General features: G+C 40.7%; 1 protein-coding gene across 5 annotated transcripts; it reads left to right on the top strand.

The window, feature by feature from the left end:
- Window positions 1-3,445: 3,445 nt before the first annotated feature.
- Window positions 3,446-6,412, top strand: LOC149246858 (ubiquitin-conjugating enzyme E2 5A-like). 5 transcript variants are annotated; one of them, XR_016265599.1, is made up of 6 exons: window positions 3,446-4,193; window positions 5,094-5,315; window positions 5,598-5,652; window positions 5,818-5,861; window positions 5,969-6,121; window positions 6,310-6,412. XR_016265599.1 is itself a non-coding variant. In XM_089455773.1 (6 exons), exons 2-5 carry the CDS (start codon window positions 5,100-5,102, stop codon window positions 6,075-6,077), a joined length of 429 nt encoding a protein of 142 aa, XP_089311899.1. In that variant the 5' UTR covers window positions 3,446-4,193; window positions 5,094-5,099; the 3' UTR covers window positions 6,078-6,121; window positions 6,310-6,412. The 5 variants fall into 5 exon arrangements, 4 of the variants coding, with proteins under 4 accessions (XP_089311899.1, XP_089311900.1, XP_089311901.1 ...); XM_089455773.1 differs by having other exon boundaries at window positions 5,964-6,121; XM_089455774.1 differs by having other exon boundaries at window positions 5,085-5,315; window positions 5,964-6,121.
- The last annotated feature ends 10,240 nt before the right edge of the window (window positions 6,413-16,652 follow it).

The raw sequence follows: 16,652 nt of genomic DNA, 5'->3' as shown, positions 1-16,652 counted from the left end.
CTAAACTATGATGGGGCAGTGAAAGGTAACCCGGGCAGAGTAGGCTTTAGGGGTGTTTTCCAGAACTCGCATGGGGAAATCATATGGATCTATGTGGGAAATCTTGGCAACACTACCAACAATGCAATGAAATTGCAGGCCCTGGGCCACAGGATGGCCATTGCCAAACTCCACAACTTTGGACCTTGACGCTGGCAACTCAGGCCAACCGCAAATTACAGCAAGGCATGGAAGTTGCTAGGGTGTCAGACAACTGGCACCTAAATAGAATCCTCCAAAGGATAAAAGGCCACATAGAGAGGGTGAGTGGGCTTCATTTCCAAGCTGTCAGGCGTAAAGGGAATGACCTTGCTAATAGACTAGCAAATGAGGGTACAATGGAAAACTATTGTCTATGATCACTGGCCTGGACTGACTTGGAGCACGACAGGCTATGTCAGCAATGTGAGACCATCAATGAAAAGGACAATCAGAATAACGGGCACTAACTGCTTTGAGATCTCCAATCTCAATAATTATGATAACAGTTGCTCGGCCAGAGGCAGTACTAAAGGAAATCTGCCCCGTGTTGCAATCCCAATGCTAGTCATGCTAAAGGAGCTAATAGAAGCTCTGTGTCCCCTCTGGGGCGTTGTCCATCCATCCTATCATCCCCCTTTGGTACAAACTCCCTCACCAACCTCTGGTACCTCCCATGACCCACATTCATTCCCCACCTCTGATCACCCCACCCCTCGATGCTCTCCAACCCCTATGTGTACCCCCTCCTACCTGCTCCTCCCTCTCATCTTGGCCGCTCTTACGTCTTGTTTCTCCCGACTCCCTTTCGCTGTCGCCCTGTTGATCTCCCCTCCCCCTTTCATGGTACCGAGGCGTGGTTCAAGCCCGACTCCCTGTCGTGGCCGTGATCACGGACATGACCCTTCCGGTTGGAACAACCTGGGTTTTCCACCCACCACTAGAGTCGAATCTTCTGCCAGGAGAGCAGCCCTGAATTATGCCATTGTTGTTAACCCTGAGACACAGGAACAGATAGCTAACCTGGAAGCTCAGGTGAGGGTCCTTAGACGAGGGGTGTCCTCGGAAGAGGTGGCAGAGGAATTTGAGTGGATCCCTGACCCAAGTCTCACCAGGGCCAGGGAGAACCTGTACACTCGTGCAATTGACCTCTCATGGCAGCTTAAAGCACTCCTTGGTCTAGCGATGCAGGAGCAAAACGAAATGTCCAAGGTTGTGGAAGAGAAAATTGATATGCTTACAGACAAGTTTGTCGTCTATGTGGAATCAGTCCACCACTGTCGCTTTGTTACTAGGGAATCTCTGCACTACACAATGTTGAAGAAACGGGCTACCATGGGGGTCCGCTCGTCGGTTGAAGGCTCTCCCAATGTCAAAAAGGAGGCAGCAGGCGCTTCCTCCAGTCGTCCAATGGCCCCAGTTGTGTAAGAAGGCAACACTCAAGAGCTGCTCATCAGCCTGGATGATGACCCTGCAGAAGGAAATCCTTAACGCCCATGGATTACTTCCTTATTTGACATGTTACTCTGTCTGGCTCTCAATCATCAAAGATCTCTTATCGGCATGTAATGTATAGGAAATAAGGAATTTTGGGACATACATATTTTCTTCATTGTCACCCCTCCCTTTTGGATCACGGGAGATAGTATCAACACGACTCTTTGTAATTTTCTCAGAAAATCTTAGAATTCTTTTTGAAAGCTTCAATGTAAAATTGTTCCATTGGAAGCCAGGAAGGCCAGTGTTGTTGGCTCTCGTGTTGGAGCGTTTTGCTCACACAATCCAACCTTTTGTAATACAACTTTTATGCAGTAATATATTCTATCTTATTCAAAAAAAAAAAACATGGAGACTAGAGCTAAGTTCTATACCTGAGGGGTACACTCTGTTCCCATAACAAGCTTTGGTGCAAAATGGGTGGAAGCCCTTTTCATCTAATGAAACCATGGAAGAGAATTCAAGTATCAACCTCATACAAAAAACCCTCAAAGATGCCAAACTAGTGAAGCCTCTTGGTAATAAATCATAATATATTAGATCCTTTACACATTAGATCGAAGGAAAAATATTAGGTAATTGATGGTAACAACATATAGTAATACAATTGGAAAGATTGTTAAGCTATATGCAAATAATACCTCAAAATGAATTAGTCAACTAAATTGCAAAGACTTCAGGGAGAATTTAGTAAAAACACTTGAATACTCAAAAGAAACGTTAGAAAAATTAATTTCACCTTGTGTGTATAATCTAACACAAGGATGCAGGACAAAACAGATCCAAATACTATTAAAAATATGACTAGCAATATTGGAGCAATCGAGTTTCACAAACCCTAAATTGACACTGTAAACATTCTTGCAATATAGGAAGGAAACAATGGGAAAGACAAATCTAGAAGATAGACATTTGTTCCAAGCGACTCTTGGCGTGTGCCTCCAATTGCCTCAACTTCAACCACATTGATGTCAAAACCTCAACACCAGTGAAATAAATGCCAGCGACTATGAAGCCATAGACTAAGATCACCTCACCTTCGTTACAACATGTACATACGGCAGGGAGCTGCTATCATAATCCCAACACCTTATATAGGATACATAGATCGACACATGACATATTCCTCTACCATCCATATTCCTCTACCATCCAATTAGATGAAAAATAAATCATTTTTTTTAATTAAAAAATAAAAAACAAAAAGACAAAACAAAAAAAACTTAAAAACTTTAATGTTAAAATCTGGACATTAAAATATTGTACTTATGTACAGATAGTTTAATACATCTCAACTGATAATAGATGTCCCCCGAGACATAATAACAAGGGATCTAAAAATTCTCTCCTCGTATGTATAAAATATACCATAATATAATATGAAAGGAAGCCACAAAAAGGCACAATTGTTAAATTATTTATTTTTCTTTAATAAAGTTTATGTTTTAAACCACATCCTCGAAATTGTATAAAAAATAATTTTTAGTTTTACCTTTGTGTACTATTATATGATAAAAAATTCCAACTCTAAAGTTCTATTATTGTTAACGTCAAACCTTAAAATCTTATTATTAGTCCCTGCCATCTGGCATCCGGCAGGGACTATAGTGATCGATAGGACCCCCACTTAGCATTACTTGACCCCTGCGTTTCTCTGTTATACGGCGGTTAGAGAGGAGATATGCTAAGTTTCGTTTGTAGTCATTCTTTGGCCATCGTGCGCCATCTTATTTGGCCTCTTCCCGAGGCGGAAGAGGCCGGACCATAGCTTAAACGAATAAACCCGGTGCATTTTCGCGCTAACCGTCACGGTGTCTGGTTTTAATGCTAGCATTAATTCTGCTCGGTATGCGGTTTAGTAAAGCTCGGTACATATGCTAACGTTTGCTTGTTCTTTGGCAAGTGTCAGCCGTATGGTCAAGGTTTGCATGGCGGGACGTGTCCGCCTAGCGGCTCGGCGGTTTTGTGCGAAGCATTTGAAAGCTCTTTGCATTGAGATGTGCTGTTGTTTCTCCCATGCTTCCTGACCAAGTCACTCTGTGCTCGGATATGCGATGTGGCCATTTCAGTCGGAGCTTCAATGGCCATCCCTTGCCCGTTTTCATATGGGTTTTGCAATGGAGAATCGACAGTGGATTCAGAAACTTCCTCAGACGGAATCTCTACTCCTTCCACAGGGGTAGGAACCAAGGCTACGATATTGGCACGGCAGGGAGGGCAGTTTGAATGGGTACTGAGCCACATATAAATGCAGGGCAGATGAAAAGCATGTGTGCATTTGGGAAGAAGCCTGAGATTCTCGTCATCTTGAAATTCACTCAGGCGAACTGCGCATTCATTATCGTGTACCAGGCCATCACCTCTACTGTATTTGAAAGCTGGGAGAGAATTGATGACAGATTCATCAAGCCCACGAGTGAGAATGGGCCATTCACCTGGAGGACCTTGGTTTTGTGCGAAGCATTTGAAGAGCAGGCGGTGTGATTCTTTCCTCTCCTTCGTTGTGTATCTTTCCTAATTGAATACTGGGTTGCCCGCATTTCTTTAACCGGTGGACTGTCCTTTATATCCTGCAGTTTGTCATTATTGAGGCGTTGGGTGGGTATTGTTTTCTGCAGATTTTGAGCCTTTGGTGACCTTGTGCTGTGGTTGGTGCTCTGCTTCAGCCGATTCACCAGGTGGGTTTCTCTCATATTTTAGCAGTTTCATACTCTTGCTGTTTTGATGGCTAATATGTATAATATTGAAGTATGTGGGTATTGGTATTTGGTCTTAGATTCTCCTCTCCAGTATCCCTTTAACCTATAATGTATGTATGATTACGATGCGATTTTATGTTTTGACAGTCCTGTTCAGATCACTTCAAGCTATAATGTATGCTTTATTTTATGGATATATATATTTTTTCATTTATGACCAAGATCTCCTTATTTAGATGCCCAATAGGTTACTAATGTACATGCTCTGCTATGTGGGTATTGTGTTCTATTTTGACTTAGCAAGGGCCGCCCCTTATTTGATTCACTCGTTCTATCTACCAGTGAATCTCTTTGGCTTCTGCTTTCATTATCTTCCTTTGCCTCTGTGTTATGCTGAACTTGTTTTTCAGTTTCTAACCGTCTCCGGATGAGCTGATCATCGATTCATCTTAGCTCTAGTTAGCCTTGGTGCAGCCGATCTTTATCTTATCTGCTACTATGAATCGGTTTAGTCAGACTGCTCAGGATCTCTGCCAATTTGTTGGGCAATATTTGTGCTACGTGCCCTTATGTCTTCATGAAATTGATCAATTTCTCTTTACAACTGCAAAACGGTTTTCCATCTTTGCCAATCCATCACTCATTATTTGCCTCCACAAATCACCTTTGCTCAACAGTCTAACGGCAAACACTTATTTTTCTATATCGATGTTAGTAATAGCATCTCCATTTTCACAGCCCCGCAGGTTATTGGGTTTTTGGAAAATGGCGGGGGACTTTGTTGCGGGTTGGGGAAAGGGGTGGTTTGCTTTATGGCTTTTTAACTGGATCTGAGCGGAACTGATTCTTTTTTGGTTGTATTTGCTGAAGGAACTCCAGTAAGACATGGCCAACAAGCGCATTCAAAAAGAACTCCAGGACTTGCAGAGGGATCCCCCCACTTCCTGCAGTGCAGGGCCTGTTGGCGAAGATTTATTTCATTGGCAGGCAACCATAATGGGCCCAACTGAGAGCCCTTACGCCGGAGGGGTTTTCTTTGTTATGATCCACTTTCCTCCAGATTACCCCTTCAAGCCCCCGGAGGTTAATTTCCAAACCAAGGTAAGTAAATTCAGAAATTCATTTTCTTATAGCTGCAACGCTTCTCTGCTGAACACAAATTCAAGCTATCAAGAGTAAGCTGTGCTTTTGAATTAGTGTTATTTGGATCACTTATATACAGCTTTATAAATCATTGTTTTCTTAATGTGTCTGCCTTCTCTGTAAGATAAAATATTCAAGTTTACTTGAGCCGTTAGACACCCAATAGCAAAATATCACGCTCTTAGATTTGATAAGATTATTATGCACATGGACTGATAACCTATAAGGGTTGGCTCTCAGTTAGATCACATATTTCTTACCCTGGTTTGCTCAGAAACTGCGGGTGGCATTCCAGGTTAGTTGTCGGAATATTTGGTCAGTTTTTATCTATTGTACGCAGAACTAGGGTTGATATGCAGGCAACAGGAGTGATCTTTTTCTTTTGAATTGGTGTCTATACCTAGATTATGATTTTCTCAAGCAATCACAAATGGAATTACACCATGATCGTGCTTTGCAGGTCTTCTCCTGACGATGGCTGGCATAGGGGATGATGCAATGACAGTAAGCAAATTTTATGCCCTCTTTTACGTTGGAAGATAACTGGTGCAATGCGGTCATTTATTCCAAACTCTGCTGTTGTTCACACCAATAGTTTTGGTCCAGGGCAGTACGTCATCAACCTCTAAAGTCTTCTTGTATCCCATGGCAAACAAGGGGTTGAGCCAATGGAATTTCATCAGGCTCCAAACATTGGCTCTGGAATATGGAGTCAACTGATTAATATGGCATATCTCATGTTGAGGATTAAATCTGGCAGATCTGTATGTACATCTGAATCCAATTCCTAGTAACTTGCCTTTTAGGCTTTTCTTTCTTATGGGGCTGTCATATTTGCTACAATCTCTAGTTGCTTTAGGCCTACTTAAATCACTTAGATGACTGTGTGGATGTACATATGATTTTCTATGATTTAGAGAATAATGATGCTATGATCTTTCTGTTTGCATAGGCAACCCTTCTCAGCTCTTGGAGCCTACGTAGATATATGGTTTCCCAAGCTGCTGGGCTCCAAAATACCATTGTCTCTGGGCCAATGACTCAATCATCTTTGCGCCAAAGAAAACAGAGGCCAGCACATAGCCTTCATAGGAAAAATGCTCTGTTCCTCCCAAGTACTCTACGAACAAGTTTATCAGATATGGACCTATATATGTTGCACAGCTAAATATGCCTGCAAACAAAGCATTGATTATCATTCCCTTCCAAACAGATGACAGGATGGCCTTTAGCATTGATGGGTTCTGTATATTTGTCTCGACCTTTTGGCAGCACCAGTTGGTTTCAAGTCCTCGATATGACTCTTCAGCAGTATCCTTGCCTGCAACACTTGGTACGTCATCAAGCTCTAAAGTCTTCTTGTATCCCATGGCAAACAAGGGATTGAGCCAATGGAATTTCATCAGGCTCCCTAAGTTCAGCTGATGTACTCTGCCTAAAGCCCATCCTTAAATCCTCCACTTCGTACTATGTAAAGAAGCACTGGAGCTCTCAGCTGGTACTTTTAGTATATGCGAAATTGTTGATGGCACTTCCATGGAATCAACAGACATCAGGGTATAGAGTCTTCGGCAGAATCTTTCGTTTGCAATGTTGAAAACAGAATATCAGTGGACAACCAGATGGATTTTTGTTTTCGTTTCTGTTGTATTCAGATTTAGGCAAGGCAAACAGAAAACTTACTCCACTATATCTCCTGCTATAGCATGAAGAGTTTCTTACTGGGGAGAACACATAGACACATTGCATCATTTGAGTTTGAAAATGCTTAAAATGATTCCCAGATAACTCAAAACAACACACATATTGTGCATCATTCAAGTTTCAAAAGTTGTCTTTCTCTAAAGTTGTCTGTATTTGTTGGAAGAATGTTACGAGTCAGGAGCTTGAGTATATTTTGTATGAACACCAACCTTGTTGCTTAATTAACATCATATTTCCATACCTGTATTTTTGTAATATTAATCTTTCTGGCGAAAACATTAATTGACCGCTCAATGCTAATTAAATTAAATGCACTTGCCTGTATCAATGACTGAAAGTCTTACAGTTAGCTGGCTTTCTAGATTTCAGGTTATGGGTCTGGATCGAACAGCTACTAGAGAAGGCAGGCTCGAAGGCAGGCTCAACTTCACGCAGGGACTCGCTGCGTCGCAGCTTATCTTGTTTCTCAAGTCAATTATTTATATAGATTGGAATGATTAAAAAAGTAAAGGCTAAAACACGAAAAAAACACAGGGTATGAAGTACGCATTAAACAAAGAGAATAAGGGCAAAAATACACGGAAAAAACACATGGTATGAAGCACGTATTAAACAAAGAGAATAGGGGTAAAAGTGTATTGAACAAAGAGAATAGGGGTAAAAGTATGTTAAATATTTTAAGTTGATATTAAATAAATAAATATAAAAAAATATAAATATTTATAAATCTAAAGTTTTTTTGTGGATGAAATTAGATCAGTTTAATAATTAATTATAATTATAATTATTAATTTTATATTTCATTTTGTTTCATTTGGATCTAGTCAAAATGTTAAATATTTTCAGGGGGAAGGGCGTCCCCGCTGAAGAAGCAACATATACAATATATACATCGTCTGTACATCAGAATTGATACCAATATGAGTTGCCAGGAGGCAATTCAGCATACCCACGTAGCGGGGAAACTCAATGTTACAAATGGCTGCAGAGCATATTACATCTCTACCATATTGAGTTGGAAAGCACTCAATTAAAACATTTTGACTTGGAAAAAAAGGTTTACACCTCCAAAAATTTGATCCCTCTTCATGCTTGATATATGAAGTTAAGATGGATTTAAGTTGGTATTTTCCATTCTTAAATTAATAAATTATCAATTTTATATTTATATATTTGTCAAATATAATTTTTAGTTTTATTATTATTTTATGTTTATCTTTTTTATTTGTAAATTAACAGATTATCAATATTATGTTTATATATTTGTGAAATTATAAATTGATAAAAAATAATAATTTATTTATTTTTTTCCAAATTAATTTTTAATAGATATTTTGTAGTATCAAAATCAATAAAAATAAATTATAATATATATATATATATATATATATATATATATATAAAGAGATTAAATGGTAATCAAAAAAATTGTTTATATGTAAAATTAAGTTTTATTATTATTAAAAAGTACATAATATTATTAAAGATAGTTTTAGGGCTAATCACAAGAAATATTAGTTCTTTAAATATTTTTTTGTTTGCTAGTTTATATGAGTCTTGGGATGACTAGTACGACTAAACTATGGCTTTAGTAGCTGTGACCTAGAGGCATCTAAGTCGTCAAAATCACTTGAGATCGCACTTGGCCTGGGTCATACGAGCCCTTAGCATGGTTGGATATGAGCCCTTAGCATGGTTGGATTTTTGCTCACGGAGTTTTGAACCTATGACCTTTACACTATGGAGTGCCTTAACAGAATACCCTCTCACAATCTACTCTAGGTCATGTAGGCATTGACTTTTTTAAATATAATTTAAATTGAAACAATCTTTTGATTTTAGAATAAGACCCAAAAGTGTTATAATTGCATAAGACTATTTTTCTCAAATATAAGGAAATAGGTAAACACGTAAGATTCTAGAAACATTTAATAAGAGCAAAATCTTATCTCTTTACTAATCACTAATGTGTTATTCCAGAGGGTGTAGGCTTCCTTAAATAGGGATAATGAGTTAACCTGGTTGTCTTCATTGCCAATTGACAACTTAGTTATAACAAGTTTTGCCATCTTCAAAGGAAAAATTAGGATAAGTGAATTTCTTCTAAAGCATAACGTGAAAGTGCAATTGTGTGCAATATTTAATGTCATGTGTGAAACTAAAAAAATATGTTTTTTTTTTTGACAATAACGGTTATATTTTTTTATTTAGGGCGGCAAACTAGCTGCCACATGCTCTTACAATACAACATTAACAGAGAAAGGATTCTCGTGGTTAGCTGTTTTGAAATGCTGTCAAAGAGATCAGGAGACAGAACACCGAGCAGGTTCGCCACACTTTAAGATAATACCAGTAAGACAAGTGACCGGGATCAGAGGGTTGTTCGCTTCGCCAACTTTGACAGGAGAATGTCCCGCAGAGATGAATGAGATGCTGCAGGGCAATGGTCATAGCAACGCCCAAGGGCCAGAAGACTTCCCTGGGCATTCCCTGATCGAGCAATACATAAGAGGACCGGTGCTATTGATTGATGGAGAGCAATGATTCCGCGAATACTTGTAGAGTATGCTACTGAAGTGGAGAAGCTCCAGCGCCCAAATTTGCATCCCTCAGAAATACAAGTCAAAAGTGCAGCCTTTCGGAGATGAAAAACTTTGAAATTGATGTAAACGGTCTGCAGGTGTGAGAACAGAGTAAGATTCTAATTTGGAGCTGAGATGACATCTTGAAGGTCGTTTGTGGGCGCTTTGAAAATAAGGCACTGACAGGAGACAGAGACCATTGAAAGGAAGACTGACTGAAGATGAAATCAGGCCTGAGATCATAGATTTAAATAGGTTGATAATACACTGAGGAGAGATCCCGAAGAGCAGGGGAAAGAGGAGAAGAGTATTAACCCTAGGAGCAATTAGAAACAGAAGTCCGGTCAGCAGAAACATCATGGAATGGAACAGGAGGATTCCATCGAATTGACCACCAGAGATCTTCGATTACAGAGGGAGCCAAGATTGGCCTCCATATCAGCTTGAGAGTTGAGCTTCCTTAATATGTGGTAGAAGGAGATTTTACTGAACTTGGGCAATAAGAGCTGGATTTTTTTGATAATAGTGGCTAAATGAACCTGATGGGGAGTCTTATGAGAGGTCAACGCCTGGATGATGAGTCTAGAATCTCCAAATACACAGAGAGAGAGGATATTTCTATTAATCGCCAGATTCAGCCCCTGCCACAGTGCGAGAGCCTCCGCTCTGTTATTGGTTTCGATGCCCAGACCCCAATGGAACCGCAATTCCGTTGAACCTCCAGGACTCAGAAGAACCCCACCACTGCCAGCAACCCCAGGGTTTCCTTTAGAGGCCCCATCGAAGAATAAACAGTGATCATCCAGGGCTGATCTCCACTTGATGAACTCCAGTTCCTCCAGCCTAATCTCCCAGTTGGCATGGGCAAATGCAGGAGGAATGGGCCTTTCCTTCATATTCGGAACCAGTTCTTTAAGCCATTGCTCCTCTTATTTGACCAGACTCATTTCATTCCTTGAGGTAGTATTGGCTTCCAAAGCCTCGCCTAGCAAAGCTTTGATTTTAGAAATAACTCTTGTAGAAGTGCAACTTTCTCCTCTGAAAATTCTATTATTCCTCTCCAACCACAGCTTCCAGCAGATGAATTTAGGGATCCACATCCAACTTGTTTTAAGAAGACTTTTTTTTTTAAGGCAAAAGGGAGATAAGTTGGCCCAAGTTCGGAGCAGAGAAGGAATGCTGTCCGGGAGATCAAGATTAGCTGGGCCTAACATCAGAACTCCCCTCCAGACTACCAGAGCAAAGGGACAAAGCAATAGCAGATGATTGACATTTTCTTCATCAAACAAACAAAGGGGCATCTGGAAGGCCCTTCCATCCCTCGTCTTCGCAAATTATCTCTGGTGAGAATGTTATTATGCGCAACAGTCCAACAGAAGAAGTCAATTTTGGGGAGAGAGGGGAAATCCCATATAAATTTCCATTGAGTTGGGTCAGGAGGAGCATATGGGACAACCATCATTCTTTTATAACCTTCGGAAGCAGTGTAAGAGCCTAAAAGGGAGCCCCAGCCTCTTTTGTCTTTAGAGGTGGCCTTTGAAGGAGATTTGCCTTGAAGCAGATCTAATAGTAGTGAAGCTTCCCCTTGCAACATAAGGGGAACCTCCCCCAGATTCCAACAGTCCCAGAGTCTATCTGGGTCATCCTTCCAGTTAGATATATCCCACAGAGTGTGAAAATTGGAGGACTGAAGCCAAGCTTTGATATTTGCTAGACCATCCACTTGAATCAAAGGTTGATCACCCAGAATCGAGTCTTCCCAGATTTTGATCTTTCTCCCATTACCAGGGATCCAGTAAAGATAATGGCTGAATTGCTCCATAGCAGAGCTGCAAAGATTGAAGATCGGAGATCCTTTTAAAGATCTTGGGGGCTTATCCAGGCATCTCAAGCGTTGCCCTTGGAAGTATTTCTTCCAAATGACTCTTTTACTCCAGCTAGAGTTTCCAGAGACTAAATTCCACAGGATCTTGGATCCCAAAGCAAGGTTTTGAGCAGCCAAGTTACGCAGGTGGAGGCCGCCTTCCAGAAGAGGTCTCTTGAGAGTCTCCCAGTTCACTAAATGGAGCCTTCTATCGTTGTTGTTCCCACCTTCCCACAGGAATCTTCTCAACAGACTGTCCATTTTGTTGAGAAAGGTTTTGGGGGCAAGGAGAACAGAGTGTTGATATAGAGGCATACTTATAAGGACCGACTTCATAAGGATGACTTTCCCTGCATTATTCAGCCAAGAGGCTCCCCAAGCTTGGATTCTGTTCTTTAGCTTATCGAGCAGCGGCATCCAGTGAGCAACTTTAGGCTTGGATTTGAAGATTGGGATCCCGAGATATTTAAATGACTCCCAATTTCGAATTCCATCCATTTCTAAAAGCCTTGCAATATCAGACAACTCCTTGATCGAGCAGTTCCAGCCATAGATAGAGCATTTTCGGTAGTTAATTTTGCTGCCTGAGAGCAACCTGTAAATGTCCAGCTCCTTCTTGAAGGATCTGGCAGAGATTATGCTGGCTCCTCCAAGCAGCAAGGTGTCATCTGCGAACTGTGCATGATTAATGTCTTTCACCTTGTGAGTCGTTCTGAGGCCAGGCAGGATTTGAATCTACTGGTTATGATCAAGCTGGAAACTGAGTACCGAGGCCTGAATAGCATATAGGAGTGGAGACAAGGGACATCCTTGTCTAAGGCCCCTAGAGGCTTGGAAGAAGTCAGTTGAACGGCCATTAACCAGTGGCGCGATCCATGGCGAGGCAATACAGGCATTCACCCAGTTTATGAAGGCTGTTGAAAAGCCTAACTTCTTCATCACATTGAACAAAAAATCATGTCTCACCCTATCGAATGCGTTAGCTAGATCGAGCTTAATCACCATACCTTTCTCGTTTCTTTGGCAGCTAGAGTGAACTGCTTCTTGCACCAGCACAATGTTGTCCAATATCTTTCTTCCTTTTATGAATCCGCCTTGATTTTCAGGGATGATGGCTGGCAAAATATTCTTTAGCCTGTTGGCAATTATTTTGGAGACTAGCTTGTAACTTGAATTGCACAAGGATATGGGCCTAAATCTGCTGAAGTCGGAAGCACCTTTCTCTTTTGGGATCAAGGCTAGAAAGGCCGAGTTGATGCCACCGCCCAACTTTGCACAATTCTGGGACTTTCTGACCATTCTCAATAAATCGTTTTTAATTGTCGACCAACAAGTCAAGAGAAACCTGACAGTGAACCCATCAGGGCCTGGGGCTTTATCAGGCTCCATGAAATCCAGAACTTTCTTAAGCTCGTCCAAGCTGATCGGAGCAGTCAACATAACATTATCTGATTCCTTAACGCTCTTGGGAATTAAGTCCATTGAGTAGGCATGAGGATCAATAGGGGTTTCTTCAGGAGCCGAATAAAGATCTTTGAAGAAGGAATAAGCAGCTCTCTTAATGCCATCGAAATCCTTAACCACAGTGTTTTGGTAATGTATCTCAGAAACTGATTTGAAATGCTTTCGAGCTTCGGCTTGTTTATGAAAGAAGCTGGTGTTTTTATCTCCGGACTTTAACCATAGATTCCTAGACTTCTGTCTCCAGAATTCTTCCTCCTCCCTGCTAGATCTGTGTACCTCTTTTTGCAGCTCGACTTCTTTTTGGAGAAGACTTTGTGTTACAGGACTATGCTCCATAGCTAATTGATGAGCAGCAAGACTGTTAATAGATTCTTTTCTTTTGGCAGTAGGAGTTTCCAATCTTTTAGCCCACTCCTTAAGACTTCTTTTTAGTCCCCTGATTTTCTCTTCCCACACAAAGAATGGAGAACCATGGACAGGCCTATTCCAGGCTTCAGAAACCACCTCTTGGAATCCTTCTTGCTGAATCCACAGAGGACTGAAACGAAAAGGGATGGGGCCTAGATTACCATCCAGAGAAAGCTCAAGGAGGATGGGCTTATGATCAGAAATGAGATTTGGTAGAATTTTAGAAGTGGCCATAAGACCGCATGTCAGGAAAGAAGAGTGGACTAGGAATCTATCCAAACGGGCAGCAATGTGGTTGGGGGCTAATCTTTTGTTGGACCAGGTGAATTTGCTTGAAGAAGGTTTAATATCCTCCAGATCCCAGCCCCGCATAATATCTTCAACCCATTCTCTGGCAGGGTCCCTGACAATGGAGCCTCCCTTTTTCTCATCAAGAGCAAGGGTGACATTTAGATCCCCTGCAATAATGATATTTCCTGGATTTTCCTCTGAAAGAAAGGATTGAAGCGAGTTCCAACAAATTTTTTTCTCGCCTAGCAAAACAAGAGCATAAAGATTAAACATACTTACCTGTTGACCATAATCTTTGTGGAGAAGCTGAGTGTAAAGCCAATGGGGGCTACTTTTTTCTTGAATAAGATCATATATGGCGCTGTTCCAAAAGGTGCCTATTCCACCAGAAGCGCCTCTTGCACTAACCACTCTTCCTTGACCTTTTTGCCAAAAAACTTTACTGGATTGGAGGAGAAGAAGTTCCTCCAGCTTTGTCTCCTGGATGAGGAGGATTTCAGGCGAATATATTCTCACTATGTCTTTTAAGGCTTCCTCTTTCAACCTGCTACCTAATCCTCTACAGTTCCAGGAGACGTATTTCATTATTTACTGACTTGAGGGATTGAGGCTCCTTTTGGAGCCCTGTTACTCTTGCGCCCAGATCTGGTATTCATCATTCCTTTGAGGGTTTTTTGGGAGCCTTGGAGGACATCTAGATAAGTTTTTTCCTCTCTCTGTTTCTTCTTGGAATTCTGACCCCTAGTCGTTTTGATAGGAGTGACTTGCGAGTTATCAGTTTCAGAATCTCTCTCTTCTGATTCTTCCTCAGATTCGGAGGCGAGACTGATGTGCTCTTCGTTGCCTTCTTTACCCCTCCGACAATCATCAACTGGTGGAACAGTTGATTCGGCTTCAGTTTCTTTCGCTTGCTTCAACTTATTTCCTGTTTCCTCTTGTGTCTCCATGACATCCACCTTTTCTCCTGATGAGGAGCCATCTTTAGAAGCAGCAGTGGCCTTTGGATTAGGTTGTGGCTTCCCCAGCGATACAGAGTTATTCTGCCCCGGGGGCTTTGGAACAGCCTTTCCCTTTTTAATTTCTTTCCATCCTTCCTCTTCAACCGTGTTCCCTGTTGGAGCTTTTGGGCAGTTTCGCTGAAAGTGTCCATGCTCATGACAGGTTCTGCATTTGAAAGGCAGCTGCTCGTAATCCAACTTCTGATAATGCTGCCATTCTCCAACTGTGAGTTTGACCGCTTCTGGCAGACCGGCTTCCAGATCGACTTCCACGCAGATTCTAGCGCAGGTATATTGGCCCTTGTGATCAGCTTTGTCAATGAAACGACCCAGCCCATTTCCAATCTTCTGCAGGGATTGATAGCTCCAACAGTGTATCGGAAGATTAGGAAGACGAACCCAGACCGGCACCTCCTTAGGGACATCGACGGAGGGATCGAAATCGGGGCTCCATTTGTTAAGATACAGTCCCTGATTTCCCATAAAATACGGCCCGTTTGTGAACACCAGATCACGATTTTCTTTGGATGTAAATTCAAAAATGAAGTAGCCTCGTCCCACAGCATAACAGATCACGTTATTTTTCAGCTGAGGTCTCCAGTTTCGCTGAATCCATTCGTCCGTGATTTTTGTGGAAGGCCAGCGGCCCATAAACTACCCTACCAGGCCTCTGTCAGCCAGAGAAAGAGCGATTTTAATCGTTTGTTCCTCTGGAAGTGCAATCTCTGGTATTTCTTCAAGTTTTTTTATGAACTTCGGCACTTCTGAGAACTGGCGTTTCTTCCCTTTCTGCTTTAAGAGGCTGCGGAATGCTTCTTCAGAAGTTGATGGAGGGGTGGGAGCGGCCTCCCCACCCCAGGACCGCTCATGGTAGCGTCAAGTCTCGACGGCGGCTGCAGACCTAGTCCAAACTCCGCAGAACAGAGCAGAGCACGCGCAAAAAAAAAATTGAATATTAAAGGAATATGTTACTTGAAATTACATAACCTCATTATTATAGCCTCATAAGAGACCATGAAAAATAAATTATTTTTTAATTTTGAAAAAGATCTGACATTATGTTTAATTATATAAAACTTGTTTTTTCAAATAAAAATAGAATAATTAATAACCTAAAATATAAAAACAAATAACAACAACCAATCTAGTCCATATAAACTATCGACAAATGATTTTAAAAAAGTTTTACTTTAATAAATTTATATAAATATAAATAAAAAAATTATATAAATATCAACCAATGTGTCATTATCCACTTTACCAACCAACCAATCTATTCCACATAAACTATCAATAATTATTTTAAGTAACAAAAATAATTATTTTAAGTAACATAGTTAGTTTTGTTGTGATGATAATAATGAATTTATATAAATATCCACGATACCAATAAACAATGAAATAAGTTTTTGCAGGTTAATTTTGTTTTACCATAAATAGAAAAACCCTGTAGCATCTGCACAAAACCCTTATGGGCGATGGAAATCAGAAAATTAGGTGTTTTTTGGTATTCTTACACACTCACCTAACTTCACAAGAATTTTTCATCCACTTTGACTTTCATCACTTTATATTAAATCAAGTGAACCGACTTTCGAACTAAAAAGGAGTGGAACTGTTGTTGAGTGGACCCTGATGGATCTGGAGTCGTCTAAAGAGGCAGAAGAATGGGTGGGAAAGTTAAAAAGTGATTAGAATTTGGTAAAAAAAAATTTGTATTTGAATAGTGTTTTTTATGGTGAAAATGAATTCAGCATTCTCAAAAATGTCTAAAATACTTGAAATTTTGAAGTCTAATAATTATAATGTAGATTTTCAAAAATTCTTGCAAAATTTTCTCTAAATATGACCAAAATTTCCAGGCAACTCCTCCGCCTCATTAAACTAGGCGGATTTTTATTGGTTAAGGACTCCTGCCCACATGTACCAACTTTTTTTTGTAACCTTTGGTAGGACTCTCCGATTTACATGTCCATTGCATACC

The sequence above is a fragment of the Pinus tabuliformis genome, chromosome 7 (assembly GCF_031772625.1).
Source record: "Pinus tabuliformis cultivar Carrire ecotype Pingquan chromosome 7, CPIR1, whole genome shotgun sequence".
Taxonomy (NCBI): Eukaryota; Viridiplantae; Streptophyta; class Pinopsida; order Pinales; family Pinaceae; genus Pinus; species Pinus tabuliformis.
This window is presented reverse-complemented; position numbering and strand designations above follow the sequence as displayed.

Bases quoted from the DNA above. Each gene is read 5' to 3' on its own strand.
- LOC149246858 (XM_089455773.1), top strand. From the start codon at position 5,100: ATGGCCAACAAGCGCATTCAAAAAGAACTCCAGGACTTGCAGAGGGAT. The intron at 5,316-5,597 runs GTAAGTAAATTC...GTTGGCTCTCAG, and splicing joins AGGTTAATTTCCAAACCAAG to TTAGATCACATATTTCTTAC. The intron at 5,862-5,963 runs GTAAGCAAATTT...GTTTTGGTCCAG, and splicing joins TAGGGGATGATGCAATGACA to GGCAGTACGTCATCAACCTC.